Below are 27,490 nucleotides of genomic sequence, written 5' to 3' on the forward strand. Positions count from 1 at the left end.
CAATTTCCTGGGGAATATTTCCTATTAAGAGGCTGAGAAAATCACAATATTACCTTTTAATGTACTGTAAACCTGACCAGCCCGTCCAACAGCCCGTCCAACAGCCCGTCCACCAGCCCGTCCAACAGCCCGTCCACCAGCCCGTCCAACAGCCCGTCCAACAGCCCGACCTCGCTCTCTTACAGCTATGCCATTACCCTGATGATAATCTGGGATAATGTTACATCAAGAATAATCTTGTTTCCAATTGTTTCCCCTTGATGTTATTGTTGTGTTCAGAGTGATTGTTGTGCTGAGAGTGATTGTGTGGCGCTAGACACACCTCCAAGCTCGCTGCTCCGGGAGTCATCTCCATTAAACAATTCTACACAATTGTGAGTATAATCTTCACTTGAGAGAGGGCTTGCGATGTGGGGGCGAATTAGCGGAAGTGACCGTGATGGCTTGCGGAAGTGACGTAGGTACGTCGGAAGTGACGTAGGTGCGTCGAAAGTGACGTAGGTACGGCGAAAGTGACGTAGGTACGGCGAAAGTGACGTAGGTATGTCGGAAGTGATGTAGGTATGTCGGAAGTGACGTAGGTACCTCGGAAGTGACGTAGGTACGTCGGAAGTGATGTAGGTACGTTGGAAGCGACGTAGGTACGTCGGAAGCGACGTAGGTACGGCGGAAGTGACGTAGGTGCGGCGAAAGTGACGTAGATGCCTGTGGAGGTATCACTGATGCTTGCGGAAGTGCCGTAGATGCTTGCGGAAGTGACGTAGTAGAGGCGTTGATGATCTTCACTGGCTTGTTCTTATAGATCCCGGAGGTCCTGATCACAAGACCTCGCGCTCTGCCCCACCGACCGCAGGACTCTCTCTTGTGATCCTGAGAGAGAGAGAGAGAGAGAGAGAGAGAGAGAGAGAGAGAGAGAGAGAGAGAGAGAGAGCATAATATTTGTTTTCGTCGCTTCAATACATAATAATAATAATAATAATGTGTGTCGGCGTTGTGCAGGAGCTGTGGTGAAGGTCGCACACCTGTCAGACACACCCACAACACCTGCCAGACACACCTACAACACCTGCCAGACACACCTACAACACCTGTCAGACACACCCACAACACCTGTCAGACACACCCACAACACCTGCCAGACACACCCACCCACACCTGCCAGACACACCCACAACACCTGCCAGACACACCCACACCTGTCAGACACACCTACGACACCTGCCAGACACACCCACACCTGCCAGACACACCCACAACACCTGCCAGACACACCCACAACACCTGTCAGACACATACACACCCACAACACCTGTCAGACACACCCACACCTGCCAGACACACCTACAACACCTGCCAGACACACCCACACCTGCCAGACACACCCACCCACACCTGCCAGACACAAAAACAAAGCCTATACAGACCTCGATAAACAGTACCACGAAAATGTACCGTTTAATAAATTGCTGGAAGATAATTTTAGCTAAAAAAAAAAATCTAAATTTAACTAAAAATACAAATGTTTAGAATTATTTTTATATATTTGCTGGATTGGCCCCCAAGCATAGAATCACTTAAACTCTATGGCCCCCTCAGGATTCGAACCCCGCCGCGGGTCTCCTGCCCCGGTACTCTGACCACTGCACCAGCAATGGAGGTTGTGACAGAGATAGACTTTCCCTAGATACACTGGGGGGAATATATTCAGGCGGATTATAGAAAGCTTAAATCCTCACTTTAACGAAGCCTGAAATAATCCCATCTCACACACGGGTTATTTATACACTGGTGAAGAACACCTAACAGCGTTATTTAAACACTCAGCAGTTCAAGACGAGGCACACAACAGTCTGTATACATGACAGTTTACATCTATGGTTGGTCGGTTACAGTTACTATTCCTGCGGTAGTTGTGCAGTCATGAGTACACCTGTTTAAATCCCTACGTATGTTAAACATGCTAATTATACACTCTGTACATGTTCTCACGTGATATTTACACTTAGATAACCTTCTTCCTATATTCTAGTCTTGTCATTCTAGGAACTTCTAGGAACTATTCCTAGAAGTTAAATTCTATCTTGAGGTTATCTTGAGATGATTTCGGGGCTTTAGTGTCCCCGCGGCTCGATCCTCGACCAGGCCTCCACCCCCAGGAAGCAGCCCGTGACAGCTGACTAACCCAGGTACCTATTTTATTGCTAGGTAACACGGGAAGAAACTCTGCCCATTGTTTCTCACCGGCGCCCGGGATCGAACCCGGGACCACAGGATCACAAGTCCAGCGTGCTGTCCGCTCGGCCGACCGGCTCCCTTTGGTGAAGGGAGAAGTTTTGGTGAAGATCTCCTAGGTGAATACAACTACGTAAATACATTTTTTGTATTCACGTAATAGTTGATAGAGCGACCACCTCGTTTTCTTGGGTCTGAAGATCAAGTCCCATCCGAGGAAACGTATGGCCGTGTGGCCTAACGGATAAGGCGTCGGACTTCGGATCCGAAGATTGTAGGTTCGAATCCTGCCACGGTCGATCGACAGGGTCTTTTAGTGGTTGATGGTTGAAACAAGTTAAGTGAGAAGGTGGTGGAGGCCAAGACCGTCAGTAGTTTCAAAGCGTTATATTACAAAGAGTGCTGGGAAGACGGGACACCACGAGCGTAGCTCTCATCCTGTAACTACACTTAGGTAATTACACACAAGGGCTGGCTGGCTGAGTGGACAGCGATCTAGACTCATGGACCTAGGGACCAGGGTTCGATTCCGGCAGTCGGCGGAAAAACAAATGGGCACAGTTTCCGTCACCCTGATGCCCCCTGTTACCTAGCTGGGAGTTAGATAGTTGCTACGGGCTGCTTCCTGTGTGTGTGTGTGTGTGTGTGTGTGTGTGTGTGTGTGTGTGTGTGTGTGTGTGTGTGTATGTGTGTGAAAAAATAAATAGTTCCCGACAACACTCAGTGATCTTTTTGATAAAAAAGATATTAAAAGGCACAGATATTTCATTAAATCATTTCATCATGCTGGGGCCACGTGAGTAACATCTGAGTGATTCAAACATTGAGTAACATTCTAATGTCAGTAACATGATGAAGTGAAGTGACGAAATATCTGTGCCCAAAAAGGTCACTGAGAATTGGATTAAGGAAATTGTCGGGAATTAGATTAAGGGTCAGACAACTTCCAATTCTTTTGTACAGTCAGGGTGGCCTAGTGGTGAAAGTAATGGACAAGCCAAGGTGCATAGAGCCCCTGGCTGTCTGGGTTCGAATCCTTCAGGAGTGAAGAGTTTTCTGTTTCTATATATATATATATATATATATATATATATATATATATATATATATATATATATATATATATATATATATATATATATATATATATATATATATATATATATATATATATATATGTCGTACCTAATAGCCAGAACGCACTTCTCAGCCTACTATTCAAGGCCCGATTTGCCTAATAAGCCAAGTTTTCATGAATTAATGTTTTTTCGTCTACCTAACCTACCTAACCTAACCTAACCTAGCTTTTTTTGGCTACCTAACCTAACCTTACCTATAAATATAGGTTAGGTTAGGTTAGGTAGGGTGGGTTAGGTTCGGTCATATATCTACGTTAATTTTAACTCCAATAAAAAAAAATTGACCTCATACATAGAGAAAAGGGTTGCTTTATCATTTCATAAGAAAAAAATTATAGTAAATATATTAATTCAGGAAAACTTGGCTTATTAGGCAAATCGGGCCTTGAATAGTAGGCTGAGAAGTGAGTTCTGGCTACTAGGTACGACATATATATATATATATATATATATATATATATATATATATATATATATATATATATATATATATATATATATGTATATATTTCTGGGATGTCAATGGCAAGAGATCACAGTTCATTTTCATTAAGTCTGTCACATTTAACGGAGAAAACGCGAGCCTGAAATCTACGACACACTTGCATGTATCCTCTCAATATTTCTTATGCTTTTCTTCACTGTTGAGGGAAGTTGAAAAATTAACTCTGCAAAGTTCATTTTCAAAATTTATTATGGTCTAACGCCTAGGGATGTGTTAGGCAAGGCGCTCCTTACATTTTCAAAAACAAATTTACAATGCTTTAGCAAGAGTTAATATTCTCTTGGGATGAGGTGGTACAGGACGTGATTGAGATGAACAAGTGGATGAATGGATATTAATAGTCTATTACATGCATGAACATAAGCAGCCCGTGTTCTTGCTGCTACTGTCTCTGTGTTGGTTTCGGGGTCTTGAAGTGGGTAGAATGTAACTATGTGTTAACTGGTTGTTGATTGCTGGTCTTGGCTTTTTGATGTGTAGGGCCTCGCTGATGTCCAGTTTTCTGTTGTCGTTATACCTGTTTATTATTTCAGTGTTGCTTATTAAGATGTCTCTGGTGATGTGAGTAGATTATATGCTCCTTGGTGGAGCCCTGCTACTTGTGCATTGTTAATCGCCTAGAGAGAGACGTTGTTGTCTTGCCTATATATTGAGATTCTTGAGGGCTTACAATCCCCAAGTGGGCATGTGAAGGCATAGACGACGCTGGTCTCTTCTAGGGCGGCAATTTTAATGAGAAGTGGGAGGTATAACTGGAGGCGAGAGAGGCATGGTATAGATCAGTGAGAGCAGTGATTAGATATTCTGGGATGTCTGTGGAGAGATTGGCCAATTCCTGACACTCTTCGACAGTATACCCATGACAATCAGCTTCACCTCGGCCGCAGCCAGTGGGGTTGTTAGTCTTGAGTCTTGGGTTTAATCTATCATGGTCGATGATGGAGTCAGGTGTTGTCTGTCTGTCACTATGACGTATCCATGTTTCAACTGAGTGTATGTTTGGAAGTGCTGACAGGCGAGGAGGGAGAGGGTGGAAAAGGCTTGTCAATGTTGTCTAAGCATGGGTATAATTTCGTCAGATCTGTGATAAGGATATTTTTTTGTCATTTTCCAGAAGTCTCTTAAAGCTTTAAAGCAAAGGGGGTTGCTTTGCTGTGGAGCGCGGCTCTCTCTATGAGATGATTCCAGTGATGTGTGTTGTCATCATCGGGCTGTTTAGTATACGGTTGTGAAGTCCCACACGACTTGTCCGTATCTCTGTGTTTTGTATCAACCTGTGTTGGTAGCATATGAGGAAGCGCTTTGAACGAATGGAGGCACGGCGTTTTGGTCATACGGAAATGCCAGGAGGCCGAAGAGAAATGTATACCAACAGTAAAGGAAAAAAGCAGGAGGGAATATAATAACCCATGGTTTAATAGACAGTGTTAGGAAGCAAAAATGAGAAGCAGGAGGGAGTGGAGGAAGTACAGAAGACAAAGGGCAGAGGACAACAAGATCAGATGCAACAAAGCTAGGAACGATTACATTAACATAAGACGAGTATCGGAAAGAAATTATGAGAACGATATTGCGATCAAAGCGAAAAAGCAACCTAAATTACTACACAGCCATATAAGAAGGAAAATGTCGGTGAACGACCAAGTGACAAGACTAAGGAAAACAGAAGGGGCATATACTGAAAGTGACAAGGAAATCTACGAGGCTATGGCATTCCATGGAGTGTTCACAACCGAGCCTGAGCAGCTCCCATTGTTAGAAGAGATTACCCTAGATGAAAGACTGTCAGATATATATAGAGGTGACAGCAGAGGAGGTAATGAAACAGTTGACAACACTGGATTCAACTAAAGCGGTTGGGCCAGACAAAGTATCACCGTGGATACTTAAAGAGGCAGCGCAGGCTCTCGGCGTGCCTCTGGCAAGGATGAACACCTAATGAATCACTTATGTCGGGAGAATTGCCCAGTTGCTGGAAGAGGGCAAATGTCGTACTGATTTTCAAGAAAGGGGACTAGAGAGGAGGCACTTAACTATAAATCTGTATCACTGACAAGCATCCCCTGTAAAATACTTGAAAGAATAATTAGGCTAAGACGTGTTGCACACCTAGGAGAACATTAGGTTTGTAAACAAACATCAACATGGGTTTTGGAAAGGGAAATCTTGCCTAACAAATCTTTTGGAATTCCATGATAAAGTAACAAGGATAAGGCAGGACAGAGAAGGTTGGGCAGACTGCATATTTCTGGACTGCCAAAATGCCTTTGATACAGTACCGCACATGAGACTACTATTCAAACTTGAGAGGCAGGCGGGAGTAAGCGGAAAGGCCCTAGCATGTGTAAGGAACTACCTAACAGGAAGGAATCAGAGAGTAATGGTAAGGGTCGAGAAGTTAGGACTGGTGAACAGTAACGAGTGGAGTACCTCAAGGATCAATGATGGGACCAATTCTATTTCTAATATACGTTAATGACATGTTTACAGGAGTAGAATCCTACATGTCGATGTTCTCGGATGACGCAAAGTTGATGAGAAGAGTTGTGACAAATGAGGATTGTAGGAGCCTCCAAGAGGACTTGAAAAGGTTGCAGAGATGGTCACAGAAATGGCTACTGGAGTTCAACATGAGCAAATGTAAAGTTATGGAAATGGGATTAGGTGATTGGAGACCAAAGGGACAGTACACAATGAAGGGAACTGCCTACCTGTGACGACGTGAGAAAGAGACCTGGGCGTGGACGTAACACCTACTCCAACTCCTGAGGCCCATATTAATAAGATATCGACAGCAGAGTACTCTACACTGGCAAAAGTTAGAACATCATTCAGAAATCTAAGTAAGGAGGCATTTAGGGCGCTTTACACTATTTACGTGAGACCAGTCTTAGAATATGCCGCCTCATCATGGAATCCCCAACTGAAGAAACACATAACGAAACTGGAAAAGGTTCAGAAGTTTGCAACAAGACTCGTCCAGCGTTACGAGGGATGGGATATGAAGAGCACCTGAAGGAACTGAGCCTTACGACACTAGAAAAAAAAAGGGAGAGGGGGGGATATGATAGGAACGTATAAAATACTTAGGGGGATTGACGGAGTGGAAATAGACGAAATGTTCACACGGAATAGTAACAGAACGAGGGGACATGGGTGGAAGCTGGAAACTCAGATGAGTCACAGAGATGTTAGGAAGTTTTCTTTTAGCGTGAGAGTAGTGGAAAAATGAAATGCACTTAAGGAGCAGGTTGTGGAAGCAAATTCTATTCATAATTTTAAAACTAGGTATGATAGGGAAATGGGACCATAGTCATTGCTGTAAACAACCGATGCTCGAAAGGCGGGATCCAAGAGACAATGCTCGATGCTGCAGGCACATATAAGTGACTACAACGAGGTGAGTATGCAAACACACACTCACACACACGCTGGAGCTGCATACACACACACACATTTATGTGTGTGTGTGTGTGTATGCAGCTCCAGCCTGGAGTCCATACCTAGTTAAACACAAGACAAAGTTAGAGAAGATTCAGGGGTGTGCCACCAGGCTCGTCCCGGAACTGAGAGGAATGAGCTACGAGGAAAGGCTAAAGGAGCTGAATCTCACATCCCTGGAAAACAGAAGAGTAAGGGGAGACATGATAACAATCTACAAAATTCTCAGGGGAATTGACAAGGTGGACAAAGACAAACTCTTCAGCACGGGTGGGAGGTCAGAATTCGGCTCAAAAATCACGCTCAGGAGTCAAATTTCCAACATTTCAGATATTTTGAAAACTGCAGGGGGGTTTGGGCAAAATATGACCCATCGCCGTTTTCAGTAATTGGCATATTTTCGGTGTAAAAAGTAGTAATTTGAAAATGAAAATAGGTGCAGAGAGTCAGAATTCGACTCAAAAATCACGCTTAGGAGTCAAATTTCCGACATTTCAGATATTTTGAAAACTGCAAGGGGGTTTGGGCAAAATATGACCCATCGCCATTTGCAGTAATTGGCATATTTTCGGTGTAAAAAGTCGTAATTTGAAAATGAAAATAGGTGCAGGGAGTCAGACCGTGGGACACGAACACGGTGACACAGGTGGAAACTTAGTACCCAGATGAGCCACAGAGACGTTAGAAAGAATTTTTTCAGTGTCAGAGTAGTTAATAAATGGAATGCACTAGAAAGTGATGTGGTGGAGGCTGACTCCATACACAGCTTCAAATGTAGATATGATAGAGCCCAGTAGGCTCAGGAATCTGTACACCAGTTGATTGACAGTTGAGAGGCGGGACCAAAGAGCCAAAGCTCAACCCCCGCAAGCACAATTAGTTAGGTGTGTACACACACACACATCCCCAGGAAGCATCTCGTAGCATCTGCCAAACTCCCAGGTGCTAGGTGAACAGATGCATCAGGATGAAATAAACTCTGCCCATTTGTTTCCTCCTCGGCCAGAAATCGAACCCGGGCCCATTAGGACTACAACCCCTGAACGCTGTCCACTCAGCGACGAGGCCCCTATGTGCGGGCCGAGTTGTATGTAGAACATTATGACCATGAATCATGTGTGTTGCCATGGTGTTTGTAGACTATGGTGTTAATATGTATCCTGTGTAAATATTACTACTTCCTCGTGTGCTTTGCCTTGATAATTACCGAGTGTCGAGGACAGAAAGCCTGTGTGTGTATACCTTAGACTTGTATCGAGGTCACCCGCCCCTCCTTACCCCATTCGGGGCTTTTTAGTGTCCCCGCGGCCCGGTCCTCGACCAGGCCTCCACCCCCAGGAAGCACCCTTTACACCGTGACAGCTGACTAACACCCAGGTACCTTGGTAACAGGGGCATAGGGTGAAAGAAACTCTGCCCATTGTTTGTCGCCTGGGATCGAACCCAGGATCACAGGATCATAAATAAGTCCAGTGTGCTGTCCGCTCGGCTCCCTACTGACCTTCCCCAGGATACAACCCCATAACAGTAGCCTAACTCCCGTGGATGATCTTAGGGGGAACCTCGAATAGCCTAAGCTACTGTATCATTTTCAGACTGTATTTTATCGTCTCAATAAACGTACTTGAACTTGATACAAACCTAAAGTATATATATACACAGGCTTCCTGTTCCGGACAAAACGAATTGTTATTATTATTATTTGGGTGTTTCTTTGTTTTGTATACAATGACATTTCATAGTTTTCCTGATGCCTTCTTATGTATCTGTTCTCATCTCTGTTGCCCATGTCCCGGTTTTCTCTTGTCTTCTGTTTTCTTCTTCACTCCCTCTTGCTTCTCATCTTAACTCTTGATCCACGGGTTGTTGTAGTCCTTCAAACTTGTTATCAATATTGTTGTATGAATCTCCCTTCATTTATTATGTACCAAATACTCATTCTGTGAGTATGTACGCAATACTCATTCTGTGCGACTTAGTGGAGGAGGGTAGAAATAGCCTAATCTACTCTATCCCTTTGACATGTATTTTATTGTCTCAATAAACGTACTTGAACTTTAGCGTTAGTGGGGTTATTTCCTTACATTTCGTTAACTCATTTGCGTATCCAGCCTTCACCTATATCATCGTGTCCTACTTTCAATTTAACGAGGCTGTCCTAGCTTCTCCATCTTGTCTATTCTCCTCTGTATCTTGTAGATTATTGATGTTGTGAGCATCTCTCCTCAGTTTCTTCTACTAGATGTGTGCCTGTGGGATTGCATGTGCGAATGCGAGCATGAATGCGTGTGCGCTCAGTGTGTTGCGAACCTTCCATTGCGTAGCCAGTACGCACTATGCATGTGTATACACAATTATACTTTGATATGTTGAGAGTACAAATGAAATAGTGGATCCAGTATTTGTTCACCCCTAGAAAATAAGGAATTAATAATGTCAACTTCTCCATTGTATCCCTCTTAGGTACTCCATTGCTAACATAGTTGAACTCCGCCGAGAAATTCCACTGATTAAGGTAAAAGTTAGTGCGCAATTTTGTGGCACTAATATATAAAAACACCAGGTAGTGGGCACCTTGCCTCGACGACGTCATCGTTGCGTAATAGTTTGTGCCCACTGGTAGGAAACATTCTGCAGGTATATGTGGCCGGCGCTCCAGGCGCATATTTCCTGCGAATAATTGATTCTTAGCAAGCGGGTCACATGACAAAAGGGCTCTTATGATTCACGGTTGAGGGATGAATCACTGGAACCTATGCAATAGCGAACTTGAGCGAATCAGCCGCCCCATTTGTATTCCCATCTGGCTCCACCCATTTAGAGCCTGAGTCTCATATTTTCGTATGCAGAATGGTATTAAAGACGAAAATACATTTTTTTAAGATGCATTAATATTAAATTTTGAACGACTTGTCGTTAATTTGCTTAGGAGAAGGGGGCTGGAGGAGGGTTGATACGCGAGGCTTTTCATAGCGTGTCTATGTGGCATGACGTCATCGTGGAGAGCAAACGCCAGGGAACGGCCATCTTGTGTCAGTGAGGGGAGGGTCTGTCTTGTATTCCTGCTGGTACTGCCCTATTATCCACCCGAGGCGCTCGAAACCTACTTGTCCTGAAGGTCTACAGTTAGAAGATGTCCACGATGAATCCTGAATAGTGAGTACAAGCGGGTTTTGAGGGGTAAGGGGGATTTGTTATGGTGTGCAAGGTCGATGATATTTCCTGGCAGTTGTTCGATCAGGTGATCATATTTGACGTTTAGTAGAGAGACGTGTACGTTTAAGAGCTTCGCCACGGGTAGCGGCGCCCGTGGAGATTAGAACTTGTAGCTGAGAGGCATTAATTAGAGGGGTTAATTTAGAGTAATATTGGGGGATAAGTGGAGGCGGAGACCAAATTAAGAGAGGGTAGCAAGCCGCTGTCATAGTCAGCTGAGCGGAGCCCAGAGGCGATCACCTGCGCAGTATACACACAAAGGCAACGGCCTAAATAGTCCCTTGGTGAGCGCACAGGCCAGCTGGAACACTATATTAACCGTTGTTTACCGTGGACGTATTATGGAAGGTGAAATGCAGCCGCCAGAGCCCCCATGATAGCCTTGGTGTCCACCCCCCTCCCTCCCTCCTCCCTCCCAACCCCCCCACACACACACCTTGTCTATGTATTTGCAAAAACACAATATAAACAGTGTAGAAATGTCTATTTAATTTATACAGACATTGTTTAGCGAGTTGGTTTGGCTTTGGCAGATTTGCAGGTGCCAAAGTTGAGCACATGGTAGACCTGAGTGAGGTCTTGGCAAGAGAAAGAAAGCTCTTTCTTTCTGCAGAAAGAGCTCATCATACTGCAGAATTGGGGAGATGTTTCATGTATAGTTCAGCATAGTCAAGTGTATAGTCCCAAACTTGATAATGTGGCAAATGGTTTTGAGGCTTGGGGTCATGATTGGTAGAGATTGATGCACGTCGCCTAGCAAAGTGAATAGGACGCTTTGATTTATAACCAGAAGTATATCTGGAGAATACCTGGAGGGGGTTCTGGGAGTTGTTCTCCCTGAGGCCACGCTCGACTTGTTAACTTGGTCCAACAGGCTGTTGCTTGGAGTGGCCGCAGGCCCACCACATAGTCATATAGCCTGGTTGGTCCGGCACTTATTACAAGAACTTATCCAAGTGGCTCTTAAATACATCCACTTTTGTTCCAGCAATATTTATAATGTTTGATGGGAGGGTGTTGAACAGCTGTGCACCTCTGATGTCAGTGCTGTCTGATTGTGCCTATGGCACCTCTACTCTTCACTGGTTCTATTCTGCATTTCCTTCCATATCTTTTGTTCCAGTACTGTATGTTGTTCTACTGTGCAAATTTGGGACCTGGCCTTCAAGTATCTTCCATGTATATATTGATAACTTTCTTCTCTCTTTTTTCCAAAAAGTACATTTTGAGTGCTTTGAGACAGGTATGCAATAGATACATAAACATTGTTGTTTATATTTGACCCTTTGTGGGGGGAGGGGGGCACTTCAACTATGCTCTGGACACTTAGTGATCATGGCTTCTCTTTGACCACTGCATGCACTGCACAAAACAACAAATGTGGTGGGAGGAGGTTTATGCGTAAGGTGGTGAGAGTTAAGTGGTGGACAGCAGGAGGAGAGATGTTAGGGGAGGGAAGAGAGAAGAGATTCGGAAGGTGGGGAAAAGACCTAGATGCAGCCAGGTACCCATACAGTACCACAGTACTGTAATTCATTTTGTCTAGGATAGGCAATTGGTGTATAGTATATTTGTACTGTATAATGTAGGCTTGTACATTATTGGGCTGGAATATTTTCCAGCCCAATCTCATGTCTAAAGAATTGCTTCAAACTTATTGAAATGGGTACCTTTTTATTCCATGATCCATTACATAGTAATCATATCTCTTTTAGCTTCTAGCTTTGGCATATTTCATGCCTAACCTCTCGTCGTAGCACTTGGTCTTCAGTTCAGAGCCATTTAGTTACATATCTTTGCACTTTTTCCAGTTTGATGTTCTTAATTAAGATATGGGCACCCTACAACCCATATCTTAAGTACACAAAACTGGAAAAGGTGCAAAACATGCACTAAATGGCTCCTGGAACTGAAGGACAAGAGCTATGAGGAGATGTTAGACATTAAATATGCTAAAATTAGAAGATAGAAGAGGCCATATGATTACTACGTACAAAATAGTAACAGGAATAGATAAAATTGATTGGGAAGAATTCCTGGAACTTAAAGAACAGGAGGGAGCTCATTAGTGGAACATAAGACTACCACTGTCTAGTGTAGTTAGTGGTCGCTAGTGTTTGAATGACAAAATAAGTGGTTATTACATTGGTGTGGGAGAAAATGATTCTCTTGCATGTTAATGATTTGTATGTGTGAGACCCAAAACTGCAGTACTGTATAAGCCAGTTTTGGCATGGTTGGCCCGGCTAATGGATTTCATTAGGACTTCTGATAAATACTTCCTGAATTTCTACCCTATTTTTGAAGACACTAGGCACACCAGTTCCTTTTTGATGTTATGCACAGCCAATCATAAAATTGTTTCTGCCATTGCATGGGTGATTGCTTTATTAATGGAATTTTCAGATATTTTCCAAGGAAATGTCTTAATTCTCCTTCACAGTTGTTGTGCCCGTAGTGGATGGTCTGTGAAGTTAAAAAAAAAAAAAAATCCTGCAAACACACACAAATTACAATAGTGTGATGCATCAAATGAACAAATCCACAAGGGCCGTGACAAGGACTCGAACCTACGTCCGGGAGCATCCCAGGTGCTACCTTAATCGACAGAGCTACAACATAATCAAGAGTTGAAACCGAAGTTCTACTGAACTTACTGCATCCTGCAGCCTTTCCGAGACACAAACCAGGGTTTTTACACAACTCCCCCATGCACTCTAGCTATGTCAATAGGCCATTCTTCCTCTTCGCCCTTACTTCAATACACACGACGTAGGTTCGAATCCTCGTCATGGCTCTTATGGATTTGTTCATTTGATGCATCACGCTATTGGGATTTGTGTGTGTATTGGAAGTAAGGGCGAAGAGGGAAAACGGCCTATTGACATAGCTCGAGTGCATGGGGGGAGTTGTGTAAAAACCCTGGTTTGTGTCTTGAAGAGGCTGCAGGATCCAGTAAGTTTAGTAGAACTTCGGTTTCAACTCTTTTTGACCATGTCGTAGCTCAGTCGATTAAGGCAGCGTCTGGGATGCTCCTGGACATAGGCTCGAATCCTCGTCACGGCCCTTGTGGATTTGTTCCTGCAAACAGTTTTAAGATACTGTTATGATATGAATATTATAATGACTTTAAGACTTGTAATGTGATGAGTAATTTGTGGATACTGTGTATTGTTCATATTCTTTCCCCATTCCCCCAAAATATTTCATTTGTTCTTACTCGTCCTGTTCCCATATTCCAACTTCTGATTACAATACCATTTTTTCAGTGCATTACTGTATTATAATATAGAATTTCTTCAGATTTGGAAATGCACTGAATACAGTACAGTTTTAATTTGCGGGAATAAATATAAAATGCGAATTTAATTATCCTACTATTATCTTGTTAAATGTGTGTTGGAAGTACAGTACAAGTATCTGCATTTAATTTGCAATGAGTTTTGGCGGTTATAAAATATTTGTGTAGCTTTTATAGGTACTGTAGTCTTGCATGATTTGCAAATCACAAGTGCTGATTAGTAATAGGCGTTGTAAAGAAAATAATCAAATATTTCATGAACCCACTTTAATCAGATTACTTGTTTGTTGTACAATGTTGGGTAATAGATAAGTTTTGATTTGTTCTGGATGGGTGTACACTCCAAGGTCTGTTCCCTCATCTGTTTCACTTTTCTTTCTGAAATTTCTCATAAATTGGTCTTTCTCCATATTTGGATCTTAAGGGGCCAGTCATGTTTTTAAGTTTATACATACAGTATTTTTTATTAATATTAGAAAACATTTATTAGCTACATTTTGAGCTTTGAAAGAAATCGGCCAACTCAACGTATTTTATTTATTTTTCATCTTTAATAAATCTGGTAATGACAAGTTGCCAATTAGTAATTTTTTCTTCCATGTGAACATAAAACATAATCAGATTTACTATACAAGTCATCTATAAAGTATGTTATATAATTAATATGGATATTCCTAAGGAATTGTGATGCTGCATTTTTGCTTTCAAATTTAATTCAGGACACAATTATTTAAGTGTTTTCTTGATCATCGTAGTTTTTATAGGTGTTTGATTGCAGTCTCCGTGGTGTAGTGGTAAGACAGTCGCCTGGCGTTCCGCGAGCGCTATGTCATGGGTTCGTATCCTGGCCGGGGAGGATTTACTGGGCGCAATTCCTTAACTGTAGCCTCTGTTTAACGCAACAGTAAAATGTGTACTTGGATGAAAAAACGATTCTTCGCGGCAGGGGATCGTATTCCAGGGACCATAGGATTAAGGACTTGCCCGAAACGCTACGCGTACTAGTGGCTCTACAAGAATGTAACAACTCTTGTATATATCTAAAAAAAAAAAAAAAAAAATTTACACAATTCCCAAATCAGCAATGTTAAAAATTGGTTGTGATTTGTTAAATTTGTTTAAACATTTTGTTAAAAACCATTCATTTTTTTTAGTAGGAAACAAATTTAATGTCTTTCCAATGATACCAGAGAGATTTTGAAGTACCGGTAATACTGTACAATATTGACAACTTGCAAAAATACTTAGGTTATAGTAACCATTTCATGTTTTGAGGTTAAATATCAAACAAAATATACAGTAAATCCGAAAGTTATTCCAAGTGTGACTTGAGCTCCATAATGCTTTTTGCTCAGTCGTTTTAGAATTTATTTATTTTCTTAAGGTTCAATTGCATTAATTCATTTATGCATTGTTTAAACTGAGTTAACCTATATGAGCTCTGTTTAATGTTACAAAAATTAACTATGATGTACATTAATGACATTTCTCTCTTTTCAGTGACTATCTGTTCAAACTACTACTCATTGGTGACAGTGGTGTGGGAAAGTCTTGCCTTCTCTTAAGATTTGCAGTGAGTATTTTTGTAGTATGGTGTAGGAGACATTACTAGGATATAATATGTTAGTTTCATTAATATTGAATGCATACATTATTGATGACTCTGCAAGGCCTTTAACCCTCTAGTTTATGAGATTACCGTGAGGTGATTTCAGGGCTTAGCGACCCCGCGGCCAGGTCGTCGACCAGGCCACCTCGTTGCTGGACTGGTCAACCAGGCTGTGTTGGACGTGGCTGCTCGCAGCCTGATGTATGAATCACAGCCTGGTTGATCAGGTATCCTATGGAGGTGTTCAAGTTCTCTTGAACACTGACTTCAACTTTGAAATAATGATGTATTTAAAAAAAAAGTACATGCTCTACTAATTAAAGGTCAAACCACACTTGCATGAGGAGAAAACAAGGTCGGTACATGTTCCCTAACAGTACAGTAGGTCTAAATACCTTTTGAAGAAGTAATTTGTTAAATTTATAGTACATTACAAGCTTAGTGAAACCATTCAAAAATATAAATGCATTATTGAAAATAATATTTACAAATAAATTTACAAGATCAGCCAAATTAAAACAAATGAATTGATGGAATTTACTTTCATGATTCTGATTTCAGAGTTTATCCTCCTGGATATGGATTTTTTTTTTTTATATATATTTGGAGGGGAAAGTCAGTGGGCAAGCCTGGTCCATTGTGAAGAGGGAAATGTCTAGGGTGGTCCAGATTTGGGAGGGTGCACTGTATTTCTCTTATTTTACTATAGAACCTTGGTACCACTATTTTACAGTACTAAGTACGATACTACAATATTTCATGATTTTTTTTTTGTATACTAAATTACGTTATTACTGTGACTTTCATTTATCACTTTTCTTTCCAGGATGACACTTATACAGAATCTTACATCAGTACCATAGGTGTAGATTTTGTAAGTATAGCTTATACATTCTTCTTATAACTATAAAAAATGTTTTATCATTTAAGGATTTGGTTATATGAGTAATAGTAGTAGTATATAGTGTTATTGTATAACTAATGTAATAAATGCTTTACAGAAAATTCGTACCATTGAGTTAGATGGCAAAACTATCAAACTTCAGATATGGGACACCGCAGGACAGGAACGTTTCCGAACCATCACGTCATCTTATTATCGGGGAGCACATGGAATCATTGTTGTTTATGATACAACTGACCAAGTAAGGCGGTGCCCTTTACCACATGCCTATGTATACGACTTTATTTGAATAATATTATTATACCTTTTAAATTTATCTCTATGTTCTGAATCTTGAACATAGATCATGCTAGCTGTTTTCTGTCAATACAGAGTTTGAGGGATAATTGATAAAGCATTACAGACCTTGTGTGCTAATGCTAATATGTTGACATTTTGTGACTTGAATATTGGTCCTTGAGATTATTTTGCTTGGTTATTTCACAATTGTATGTTTACTCAAGTAGATGACGATATGTTTTAAGGTAACACCTTGTCTCTTGTTATATAATGAGTCGATGGGAAGATATGATGTATAGAATGTTACTGTAAGGACAACTGAGAACTTTCTTTACTTGCACAGTATTGTATTGAAGGATACCAGTACAGTACTCTCTTGTAAATTTCTAAAGCTTATTAACCCTTAGACCGTGCATATGTCCGCGAATTTAGGGGGCATAACATCGAAAAATATTCAAATTATGTAAAAATAACGTAAAAATTTTAAACAAATCTCCAACTTATTTACTTCAGTGTCGTGAAACTCTCATAAAAATATTTTCAGATGTTGATTTTAGACGAATTTTTGAAGAATAAGAACGTTTTATTCATAAGAACAGCTACTAATAACTGTAACCAATCAGTTTTGGTGGGGGTGTGGCAATGAAATCATAATACAACATGGAGCCACATGATATCAGCAGACAATACCCCAGCAGATGTCACCTATGCTAGAAAATACTTCCAATACACTATGCACATCACTAAGACTAACCACAGAACTATTACCGTCACCACATTCCTGTAATTAAACCCTTAATATGAATCCATTTCCATAAGGTTATATTATAAAGGAGCATGGGTTTGCTTCATGATGCATAAATGCACGGAACAATTTCTGAGTGCTCTCTTGCCACATGTGAACATCATAAAATAGCATTGTGTTCATTGACATCTGAACATTGTTCATAGTCTTTATCACAATCACGATCTGCAATACTATCATTGCATCGTTATCAAGTGGAGCTGTGATCCCGACCTGCATAGCTGTGACGAGAGCTCCAGCTGCATGTGCCAGCCTTGGTCACTCTGGCAGTACTAAGGCTCTGGCAATTAGATGGGATGTAGATGATCTCTCTAAAGATGACATCTGTTTACTTTGGTCCTGAGGAACAGGATGTGAGCTCTGTAATTGTGAGACTTTTGAATCTTACCATATTCTGATAAATGTGATATGCTGGTGTCAGCACATCCTTTTCCCATGATATCATGGTTTGCGCAGGATGGTCTATACAGTCTGGAATGCTAGTGGCTGAGTGGACAGCATGCTGGACATGTAATCCTGTGGACTGGGGTTTGGTTCCCGGTGCCAGCGAGGAAAAAAAATGGGCAGAATTTTTCACCGTTACCTAGCAGTAAATAGGTACCTGGAAGTTACAGCTGTTACAGGCTGCTTCCTGAGTGAATGTGTGGGGGGGGGGGGGTTAGTAACAGTTGATTGACAGTTAATAGGTGGGCTGAAAGAGCAGAGCTCAACCTTTGCAAGCACAACTAGGTGAATACAGTGGTTAAACAAAATATACAGCACAATTTGATAATACAAGGCTACACTTATCTGATTACCAATATTTTTAATAAATTATATAAAACACGCTACCTATACATTTTAACTTTTAATTGCATAACCCCCTCCCTTTCCGTGAGGGGGGGGGCCTTGGTGGGTGGCTGCTGGGGTGTGATGCTCCATAGGACAGTCCTTAGTCCTTTTGAAGCCTTATGCTCCTGCTGTCATGTTTCTCACTATTCCCAACCCCCCATACCTTGAGGTGCTTCCGGGGCTTAGCGTCCCCGCGGCCCGGTCGTCGACCAAGCCTCCTGGTTGCCGGACTGATCAACCAGGCTGTTCGACGCGGCTGCTCGCAGCCTGACGTACGAGTCACAGCCTGGTTGATCAGGCTCCCCACCTCCCCACCATTTCCCACTCCCCCGTCCCTTCGTCCTCCCTACCATTCCCCCTCCTTGTCCCTTTGTCCTCCCCACCATCCCCACTCCGTCCCCTCATCCTCCTAACCATTTCCCTACTCCACTGTCCCTCATCCTCCCCACTATTGCCACCTCCCCCATCCCCCTTGTTCTCCCCACCATTCTCCATTACCCTGTCCCCTTGTCCCCACTATCCCCCCTCCCCGTCCCCTCATCCTCTGTACCTCCATTCCTGTCCCCTCTTTCTCCCCAACATTCCTCACTCCCTCGTCCGATGCATTCCCAAATGATCTGATGTTCCCATCACAAAATTGGGAACATCAAATGACCTGATGTTCCCATCACTGAAATAAGAGAAAAAGTTAAAAAAAAAATGAAAATGAAAAAATAAAAAAACTATACTCATGAAATGAATGGCATGGTAAAAAACACAGCTCAATTCCAACGCAATGTCACACAAAATAATTAAATAAAAATTAAAATAAATAAAAATCTATGAAAAGTCAATTTATCAATGCAATCGGAAACATGGAATATGTTTCCGATTGCATTGATATGGAATCGGAAACATAATTAGTATTCCGTATCAACAAACTAGCGTTTGTTGCTATTACGTGCAACAAATGGCGCTGTTTCTCAAAAAAAGCATGCTTTTACTTGTCACAGGTGTGGCATGTATATAGTAGGTATATAAAAACGCGCGCCTATTCGAATGCAACGTTGTCAAAATTTTAAAACAATCGGTAAAGAGGTTTCGAAGAGTTCCCCTCGCATAAAAAAAAGTTTAAAAAAAAAACATGTTTTTTTTCCCCGTCAGATGTGACATCTATATAGTATGTATATAAAAACCCGCTCGGATACGAATGGAACGTTGTGTGAAAATTTCAAAGCAATCGGGGAAGTTTTGAAGATTAGCGATTTTGAACAAACGAACATTTACATTTTTATTTATATAGATTTGCATCCTTAGTGATCTTCTGGCACCTTTTGAATATCTTGCACGTTTGATGGTGCCATGTAGCTTTCCCGGCTTGGTGCCTTCTTTTTATAATTACTTACTCACTTGGTATTTATCAGGGAGGAGATATTTAACATTCAGTATCTTCTTCCAATGGGCAAGAGTGATGTCCTTTTGGAAATCAGATGTGCAATGCATCATAATTTTGAAGATTTGAACCTGGGTGTAAATGGAAAGTGACTGGGCATTTATTAACTACTGCAGTTAAATAGGCATTTTATTATCTTTCTGATTGGGGGGGGGCATAGCCACTGGCCTCCACCATCCATACTTGTATATGGAGCCATACTTAAAACTTAGGGCTCGAATCAACTCTATTTAGCAGACATTGAGTTTATGAATATAATGTATTTTATACTACCTAACTACTGTATCTAAAAAAAATAGCATTCCTGACTTCAAAATGTTCAGAGACCATATTCTCATTGATTTACAATGTGCTATAGAATAGGTATAAATTCACTAGGATATTTAAAGAGAAGGATGATGGTTAATCCCAGGAATTGGGAGACTCCCATATACAGATGAAGAAAAATGAGGAGTAAAGGATGACATTATTGAACATACAAATGTATTGGAGTATAACCAGAGGAATACTAACAAGGGACTAAATATGTAAACAAAATAGAACATAATACAATTGATACATATTGGATAACTTTAGATTTGGGAAAGAGTTTGGTAAATACTGGTTTGGGAATAGGGCTGTAGATTTATGGAACACATTACTGTGCATATTAATGTGCATAATAGGCATGGGAACACTAGATATTTTAAAGAAGTTTGATATATGAATTAGCTTGGTTATAAATAGAGCTGTTGCATGGGCTAAAATGCTTTCTGCAGTTTGCTACTTGTGTTATGTTGTAAACACAAATGAGTAAGAGATGGTTGTACTATTATGCAGGTAGTCAATGAGGGGAGTACCTTTTTAGGTTGAAGAGGAGATTTGATGAAACTTGAACATAGAGATTTAATGCAGTCTAAGGTTAAATGTGTTAGTTCTTTCATTGAATTGTTTAATATTAAATTCCTTATCATTTTCATTTGATTTTGATTTTGCATAGAATGTAGCCTAGGAGAAACATGCAATCATATTGTGCATTTTTGACAATTATGTTCGCAGTCATACATTCTTAATGTGAGACCTACCTTTTTAGTCAACATACTAGTGCACACACTAATTCTGGCCTATTTATAACCTCATACTTATTTATTTTCAGGAATCTTTTAATAATGTTAAGCAGTGGCTTCAAGAGATTGATAGATATGCTTGTGAAAATGTCAACAAACTGCTGGTGGGCAACAAATGTGACCTTACCCACAAGAAAGTAGTTGATTATCAAACAGCTAAGGTAATAATAGTATTGTTTTTGTTACTGTACACAAATTTGTGGTTTTCAGTTTTTCATTGCCCATTGGCATCTTTAAATAATTTCAGATTGTATTAGCTATACTGTGCATCAAAAGATTATTTACCTGTATAAATTTAAATTCTTGTTACAGTAATGTATTAATTTTGTTTTACTTTTTTATAATATTAAGTTAGAACATAAAATATTTTACATGTTGCAATATAAAATTTTGAATGGTAAAGTATTTTAAGTAGCCTGAACAAAGGAATCTTTAGTAACCCATACTCCATGTTCTTTCTTTCGTTGTTCCATATTTGTTTCACATGCTTGAAATAATTTAAGAGGATTATCAGTGTGCTTATACGACTGAACCTTTTGAGAGTCAGAACTAGCATTTTGGCCCTTACTTATCACTGTTGTACCCAACAACAACATGCACTGTTGTATGTTGTTGCATTTATCTCAACATTCTAGTAATGTGTGTTCTTGCTCTTGGATGCAGTTGGCTTCCATGACTACTACTTGGCTCGTTTCCCTTACATATTGCATGCACAATATAGGTAATTCTCCAAAGTTCTCCTGATCTGTTCTCATACCTCGGCTCTCTTCTCTTCCAGTCTTGTGTTTTGCGAGGTGGGGGGACTATTCTAGTGCTGCATATTCTTGAAATTGCCTGTTGTAGAATGTGTTGTTTTGAAAGTCCCTGCTTAGGTTTCTAAAGCTATCCTTATCTATGCTAGTTTTACAAATGCTGCTTGCGTTAGGTGTTACTGGTTATGCACCAGCCAGATGGACGAATCGACTGTGGTGGTGCCTGAAATGCTATTCTGGCTGATAGTTAAGTTACGTAGGTTAGAGTCTAGCACACAAACTGTGCATGCAAAGACAATACAATGCATTTGTAGGCTGTTTCATGTTTAATAAACATTAATGTTGTTAAACTGCATTTTGTTTTCAGTATTGGGTATATTTACAGTCTAATAAAAGCCTTCATGGCTTTGATTATTCACATAGTAATGTATAAGCTACTATGTACTGTATTTTCATGAATATGGTATTGTGTATATATAGTATATTTGTACATCAGTGCAAGTTATTTTATTAAAAAATACTAGGTGGAAATATAAGTGTTCAGGGACCAATTTGACCAAAATACACCATATAGGGAAAGTAAATTTTTGTTTTCCAGTGACTTGGGTTTTTGTATTCAGAAAAGTTGTTCATTAGGTCCTGGGTTCAACCCTTCTGAAAATAGTATCATTGCCTGTATTACTATTCAGTCAGCTTTATCGGGTATATCTTTCCCTTTCTAAACCTGTGCTGTCTTGATGATAAAGGTAGTCATCTCCATATAATAATTAATTTACTTGAAACGCATGTCAATAACACTTGTTAGTTATTTAACCATTTAACTGTGCTTAACACCTTAAAACTATTTAAGGCCTCTTGCCTGAATCCTTATTTTAACATAGAAATCTGGAAGACCAAAATTGGTCTTCCAAATTTCTGGACACTTCCTACTTATTAATGACTTGAACTAATAGTTTAAATATTATTTCTGCTCCATCTTTCAGTAGCTCTTGTTAAATCTAGTCTGATCCTGCAGATTCCTTATCTAATCCTACCAAGAGGGTTTGCCTCTGTACATATGGCCCCATCACCTTTCTCTGTACACAGTAGATGCTTTTAAATTAGCCTTTTCTTGGTTCTTATTCATTAAAGACATGGTAATGTTTCTTTTTTGCAGGAATATGCAGATTCATTAGGGATCCCATTTCTTGAAACCTCTGCCAAGAATGCAACCAATGTTGAACAGGCCTTCATGACTATGGCTGCAGAGATTAAGAATCGTATGGGACCTCCTTCTGGAGCTGCTGGGGCCACACAAGGAGTCAAGATCAATCCCAGTGCCCCAGTGGAGGCTCAAGCAGGTGGCGGGTGCTGTTGAACACCGTTTTAGGTAAGAACTAGTTTTTTCACAAGTATCAAATATACAAAGAATTTTTCTTCTGTTATACAAATTTATATATTTTCAGCTTACATACATCAGTGGAATTATGGGCTGGGTCTGTCTTGCTTTCTAGCTCATTTGGTTTTGTCTTCCTGTTCCCATTCTTCTGGTAGCTTCTCTCCCTTATCAAAGACTTGAAGAGGTGCTCTCTTGGCTGCTTTTTGCCTGTGATGTTGCAACAGGGTTAGGTGTGCTTCTAGCACATGATTCTTTCACTTCATCTTTGTTTGCCCTTCTCATTAATAGATTCTTAACACTTTTGTTGACCCGGCAGGAAAGACCCACCGCGCACCTCAAGGTCAGCCGAGCAGTGCTCGTGAACTCGCCACTACCCACAAATGTTTATACTTTTTTTTTTTTTTTTTTTTTTTATAGCGGTCTGACCTGAATGTTTGTGCTACATCGTTCAATTTGGTATCAAATTGTTCGCAATAGTGCTCTAAAGGAAAATGTGCATTTAAGAACATGTCTCGGTGTTCTATACTTTAGACCTGCCACTCTCTGCAAGGTAGCCCGAGCATTGCCCAAGAGCTCATCACTCCAATGTTTTATTCTCTTTTCAGATTTCTGACTTAAATTTCCATGCTATATCATTCAATTTGGTATCACATTGTTTGCGTAGAATGCTATAAAGGAATTTGTAGCATATAAGAACATACAAGAACACTTCTTGCTTTTCTATACTTTCGATGGAAACTAACTTTTCCCTTGTGTGTTTCTTTCGGTGCTTTCACAATGGATTGGATCTGTTCTTGATCAATATCCATCTGAAAGTCAATCTGCAGTGTTTAAAGCCGGTAACAACAAATACCCGAGATAAAATAACAGGAACAGGGAAACTTTTAGACTAGAGGGAAGGCTGTGGCTGTCACGAGCGAGGTTAAGAGAACAATGAGTCTCCAGTATGGGTGGGTGCTCACATGGCAGGGTCAGGATGCCACGTGGGGTATACAGATAATGGGCAAAAGTTGGCGCGGATTTTAAAACGGGTCCCATAATATTCGGACAATAAATGGAATTTCTACAATTATTTTTAAATTAATGACTGCATTTGTGTCATTGGGCATACTCCTTATTTTGGTTCTGTGACGGAATATGTGGCATCGGGCAGCGAAAGTGTTGAGCATCTTGCTGAAATGTACATATCACCAAAGTATTCAATTTCACCCACTCCTCCACACAATTCATTGGCTCGCCCCATTATACTTGTACCACATTTCTCATACTTCATTGCTATAGTATAACCTTTCCACATACACCAGCTGCATTTCTATACAAAAATACTTTCCACTTTGTACTCTTTAAGTGCACTGTCCTTTTCCATACACAAGTTTCACTTTTTGTCAGGGCTGGCAGTAGTACACTATCTGCCTAATATTACTTTTGGGATGAAGTAAAATGTTTAGAGCTCTCATTTTGGCTCTTGATAGTGGTATATGGGTTCAGAGCATATTTGGCTGTCATATATACATCTGAAGAAGTGTGTAGTCTCTCTCCACCTCAATTATTACTGCATTCTAATTGTTCACTATTGACACTGGATACATTCTTAGTTATATCTTCATGTTTCCTTCAACTCGTTACACATTTTTACTTGTCCAGTATATCAAGTTTTGTTAATATTTGCAAATGAATTTACTGGAGTATAGGTGTAAAGCTGTGTTTTGATAATAGATTATGCATGGTGCTGAATATGCAAATGTTTATGAATGTTTAAACATTCCTCATTTATTTTACCATTTAAGTAAATAAAAAATTAATATATGCACAATTAGTCTATATCACTGTAGAAAGAAAATGCTTTCATAGGTATCCAGCAAGTAATTTGCAAAGCCTTGTGGAGACTTTCATGTAGAGCCGTTATCACTTTGATAAGTAATTGGCTAAAGTGATCTCTGGATGGATTCTTTGTGTAACGTTTATCCCCACAGGCTAATACTTTTTATCTTTTTACAGGCTAACATCAAAAGATGGCAAATCCAGGACACTAGAACTTCAGTGGGACTCCTGTTGCAACTTTACAATCCAAAATGTTGGTAACAGACCTAGAGCTGGGAGATTTGTTTATAGAAGCACTGCTGTTTTTGTGTCCTTGATGATGATTGCCTGGTGTCTAGATCGCCACTTGGTGCCGAAGAGAAGCTGGAATCTGGGCTTTACTCGGGTGATTTGGTTTGGAGATGCAGGATGCATGTATTGATGGAAGACAGTTTTTATTCTTTGTTTTGCTCTGAAATTACATCTCGAGCAATTTTGATGAGAGCTAGGGAAAAGTTTTTACTGTGAAGGTGGCACCAACATTGTCATACTTGCCTCTTAAATTGTGTGAAAGATGTAAAGTTGGATATCATCTGATCTGTTAATCTCCTGAATAAACGGATAACAAGAATTCCAGTCTTGTGGTAAAAGGAAGATTCTCTTGCTTCTCTTGTCCTATAACAATTTGAAGACTTGACCATCGTTGTACATACAAGGTGTTTTCTTAAAGCAGAGGCAAGTATTAAATTTTTCATACTTAATGTGCGGACACCAAAACTCATTCAAATATTTCCAATAGTTCATCAGTGGAAGCGGGTGGATAGCAACATTTCGATATTTGAGTGCTGAAGTAATTTTCATTTTATTTATGGTAGGCACTAGGGTGATAAGAGTTGTACCTAATGTCTGAATACTTGTGATGCTATTGGCCAACTTCCACAGCACTCGTACATTTTATTAAATGTTATTGATTATATATATATTGGGTGAGTTAAGAACTTTTGTAAGTTTTCATAACATTATATTCTGGTATCTAAAAGATTTACCAATTAGGAAACTATGGGATCAGTAAAGCTTATTAGGAGTCGTGCTGTTGCTGTACCAGAGTGAAAGTTTCTAATTGACCTTTCTTTTGCATATACGCAATACTTCTACTCATTTTGTTATAGCTAGGCCTTTTCCCACAAGCATGTTAGGATAAACACAGCACATATGATTTATACTATGAAAGGAAATGTTTACAAGCTTCGAGACTGGTTCTATTATTTACAGTGTTTTTGGGTGTTTTGTCCAGCTAATGTATACACTGCCCTCAAGTGTAGTGTAGATATTTAACCAGAGTAGACAAAAAGAGATGCTATTTAGAAGTGTATATTGATTAATTAATATTCCAATTATATTCACTTCCGTAGCTTAGTGTCAGTTTTACAGATTGCGGAGGGCACGATTCACCTAATATCAACAGGGCTGTGTAAACATTACATGGGGCATGAAGTATATTGAAAGGAAGATGTCCATTCCATCTCTTTTCTATTGATCAAATCTGAACCTTGTACATGAATGAATGTTTCACAGTAAACTGTGTAAAGAACCTTTGTTTCTGACTTTAAAGTTCCTCCATTGGTGAATACCCATTGATGTTATTCTTAGTAACTCCAGTCAAGAAAGTTGGTCCATATTTTTATCAAGTACACACATTGCAACATTTAGTGTTGGGTTTAATTGGATATTGAAGTTACACGTCTAATCTGTTACTTGTAGCTTTGGCATACACTGTATGAGAGATGTAGGTTGAAGGTTGTATATTTTCAGTATTTCTGCCTATAAGTTAAAATTGGGAAAATCTGTTGTCACTAAGAAAATTTTAGAATAAAATATTTCTAGTGCAGAAAATGATGTACAGATTTAATAATATTTACTCTAGCCCATGGAAGAAGATATATATTTTTAGTACTGGGTATTCTTAGTACACCACTGGGCTTTTACAACCCGTCATGCAAGATATAGAAATTAATCTTTCTCCCATAGTTGATTCTCGTCTATACCTACGCTGCTGCACCATTTGGATGTCTGCTAAATATTTTACAACAATCACACACCTTTAAAGGCTTGCTATTACCCATTGGTTGCAAGAATAGATTGCTTCCCCTCATTATTTGTCATAAATATTTTTTAAGGTATTACCTTAAATTTCTGGATCGTTAATGGTGTGCAAGCAATAAGTGATTACTTTTATCTATGTGATAATCTGACCAACATGTATTCTTATGAATTAGGTATTAAAGAATGAGTGATTAATGCAGCTTTCAGGGAACTACTGCCAGGACCATCGTTATCAGTGAAGTACCAAGTATGCAATGAACAATAATGGGGTTGTAATAATTTAGACATAAAATTTGAAGGAATTGAGGCATTTACAAATGTCTTTCAGAATGTAGTCCTTTTTCTATAGTTAACACAGTGTTGAAGAAAACCTGCGAATTTAATGAATGGTAAAATAAAATATCCCTTTAATTTTTTTTTTTTTTTTTTTTTAGCTAGATAATTGTAAAGGTTTGCCAGGAAAGTATAGTTTTGAGAACAAGGTGAGGCTTGGCAAAATGCAAAGACTAATGTAGAGTCGGTTAATGTTATACAAAGTAGTATTGTTATTGTAGACTTCTCATTATATCATATAGCATTAGAAAAAAAAATGGAAACTCATAGTAAGTGCATTTGTTACTTTATAAATTAGAGAACCAGTAAAATTGTTTTTCAATT

At 39.9% G+C, this 27,490-nt stretch overlaps 1 protein-coding gene and 1 non-coding gene across 2 annotated transcripts; both read left to right on the forward strand.

Moving 5' to 3' along the window:
* Positions 1-2,458: 2,458 nt before the first annotated feature.
* Positions 2,459-2,531, forward strand: TRNAR-UCG (transfer RNA arginine (anticodon UCG)). Its single transcript has one exon. It is a non-coding gene; the product is annotated as a tRNA-Arg (tRNA).
* Positions 2,532-9,932: 7,401 nt separating this feature from the next.
* Positions 9,933-26,322, forward strand: Rab1 (RAS oncogene family member Rab1). Its single transcript, XM_045749095.2, has 7 exons — positions 9,933-10,473; positions 15,335-15,407; positions 16,270-16,317; positions 16,445-16,588; positions 20,830-20,961; positions 22,709-22,921; positions 24,929-26,322. The coding sequence occupies exons 1-6, from the start codon at positions 10,451-10,453 to the stop codon at positions 22,907-22,909; spliced, it is 621 nt and encodes a 206-aa protein (XP_045605051.1). The 5' UTR covers positions 9,933-10,450; the 3' UTR covers positions 22,910-22,921; positions 24,929-26,322.
* The last annotated feature ends 1,168 nt before the right edge of the window (positions 26,323-27,490 follow it).

This window comes from Procambarus clarkii, chromosome 27 (genome assembly GCF_040958095.1).
Source record: "Procambarus clarkii isolate CNS0578487 chromosome 27, FALCON_Pclarkii_2.0, whole genome shotgun sequence".
NCBI classification, from domain to species: domain Eukaryota; kingdom Metazoa; phylum Arthropoda; class Malacostraca; order Decapoda; family Cambaridae; genus Procambarus; species Procambarus clarkii.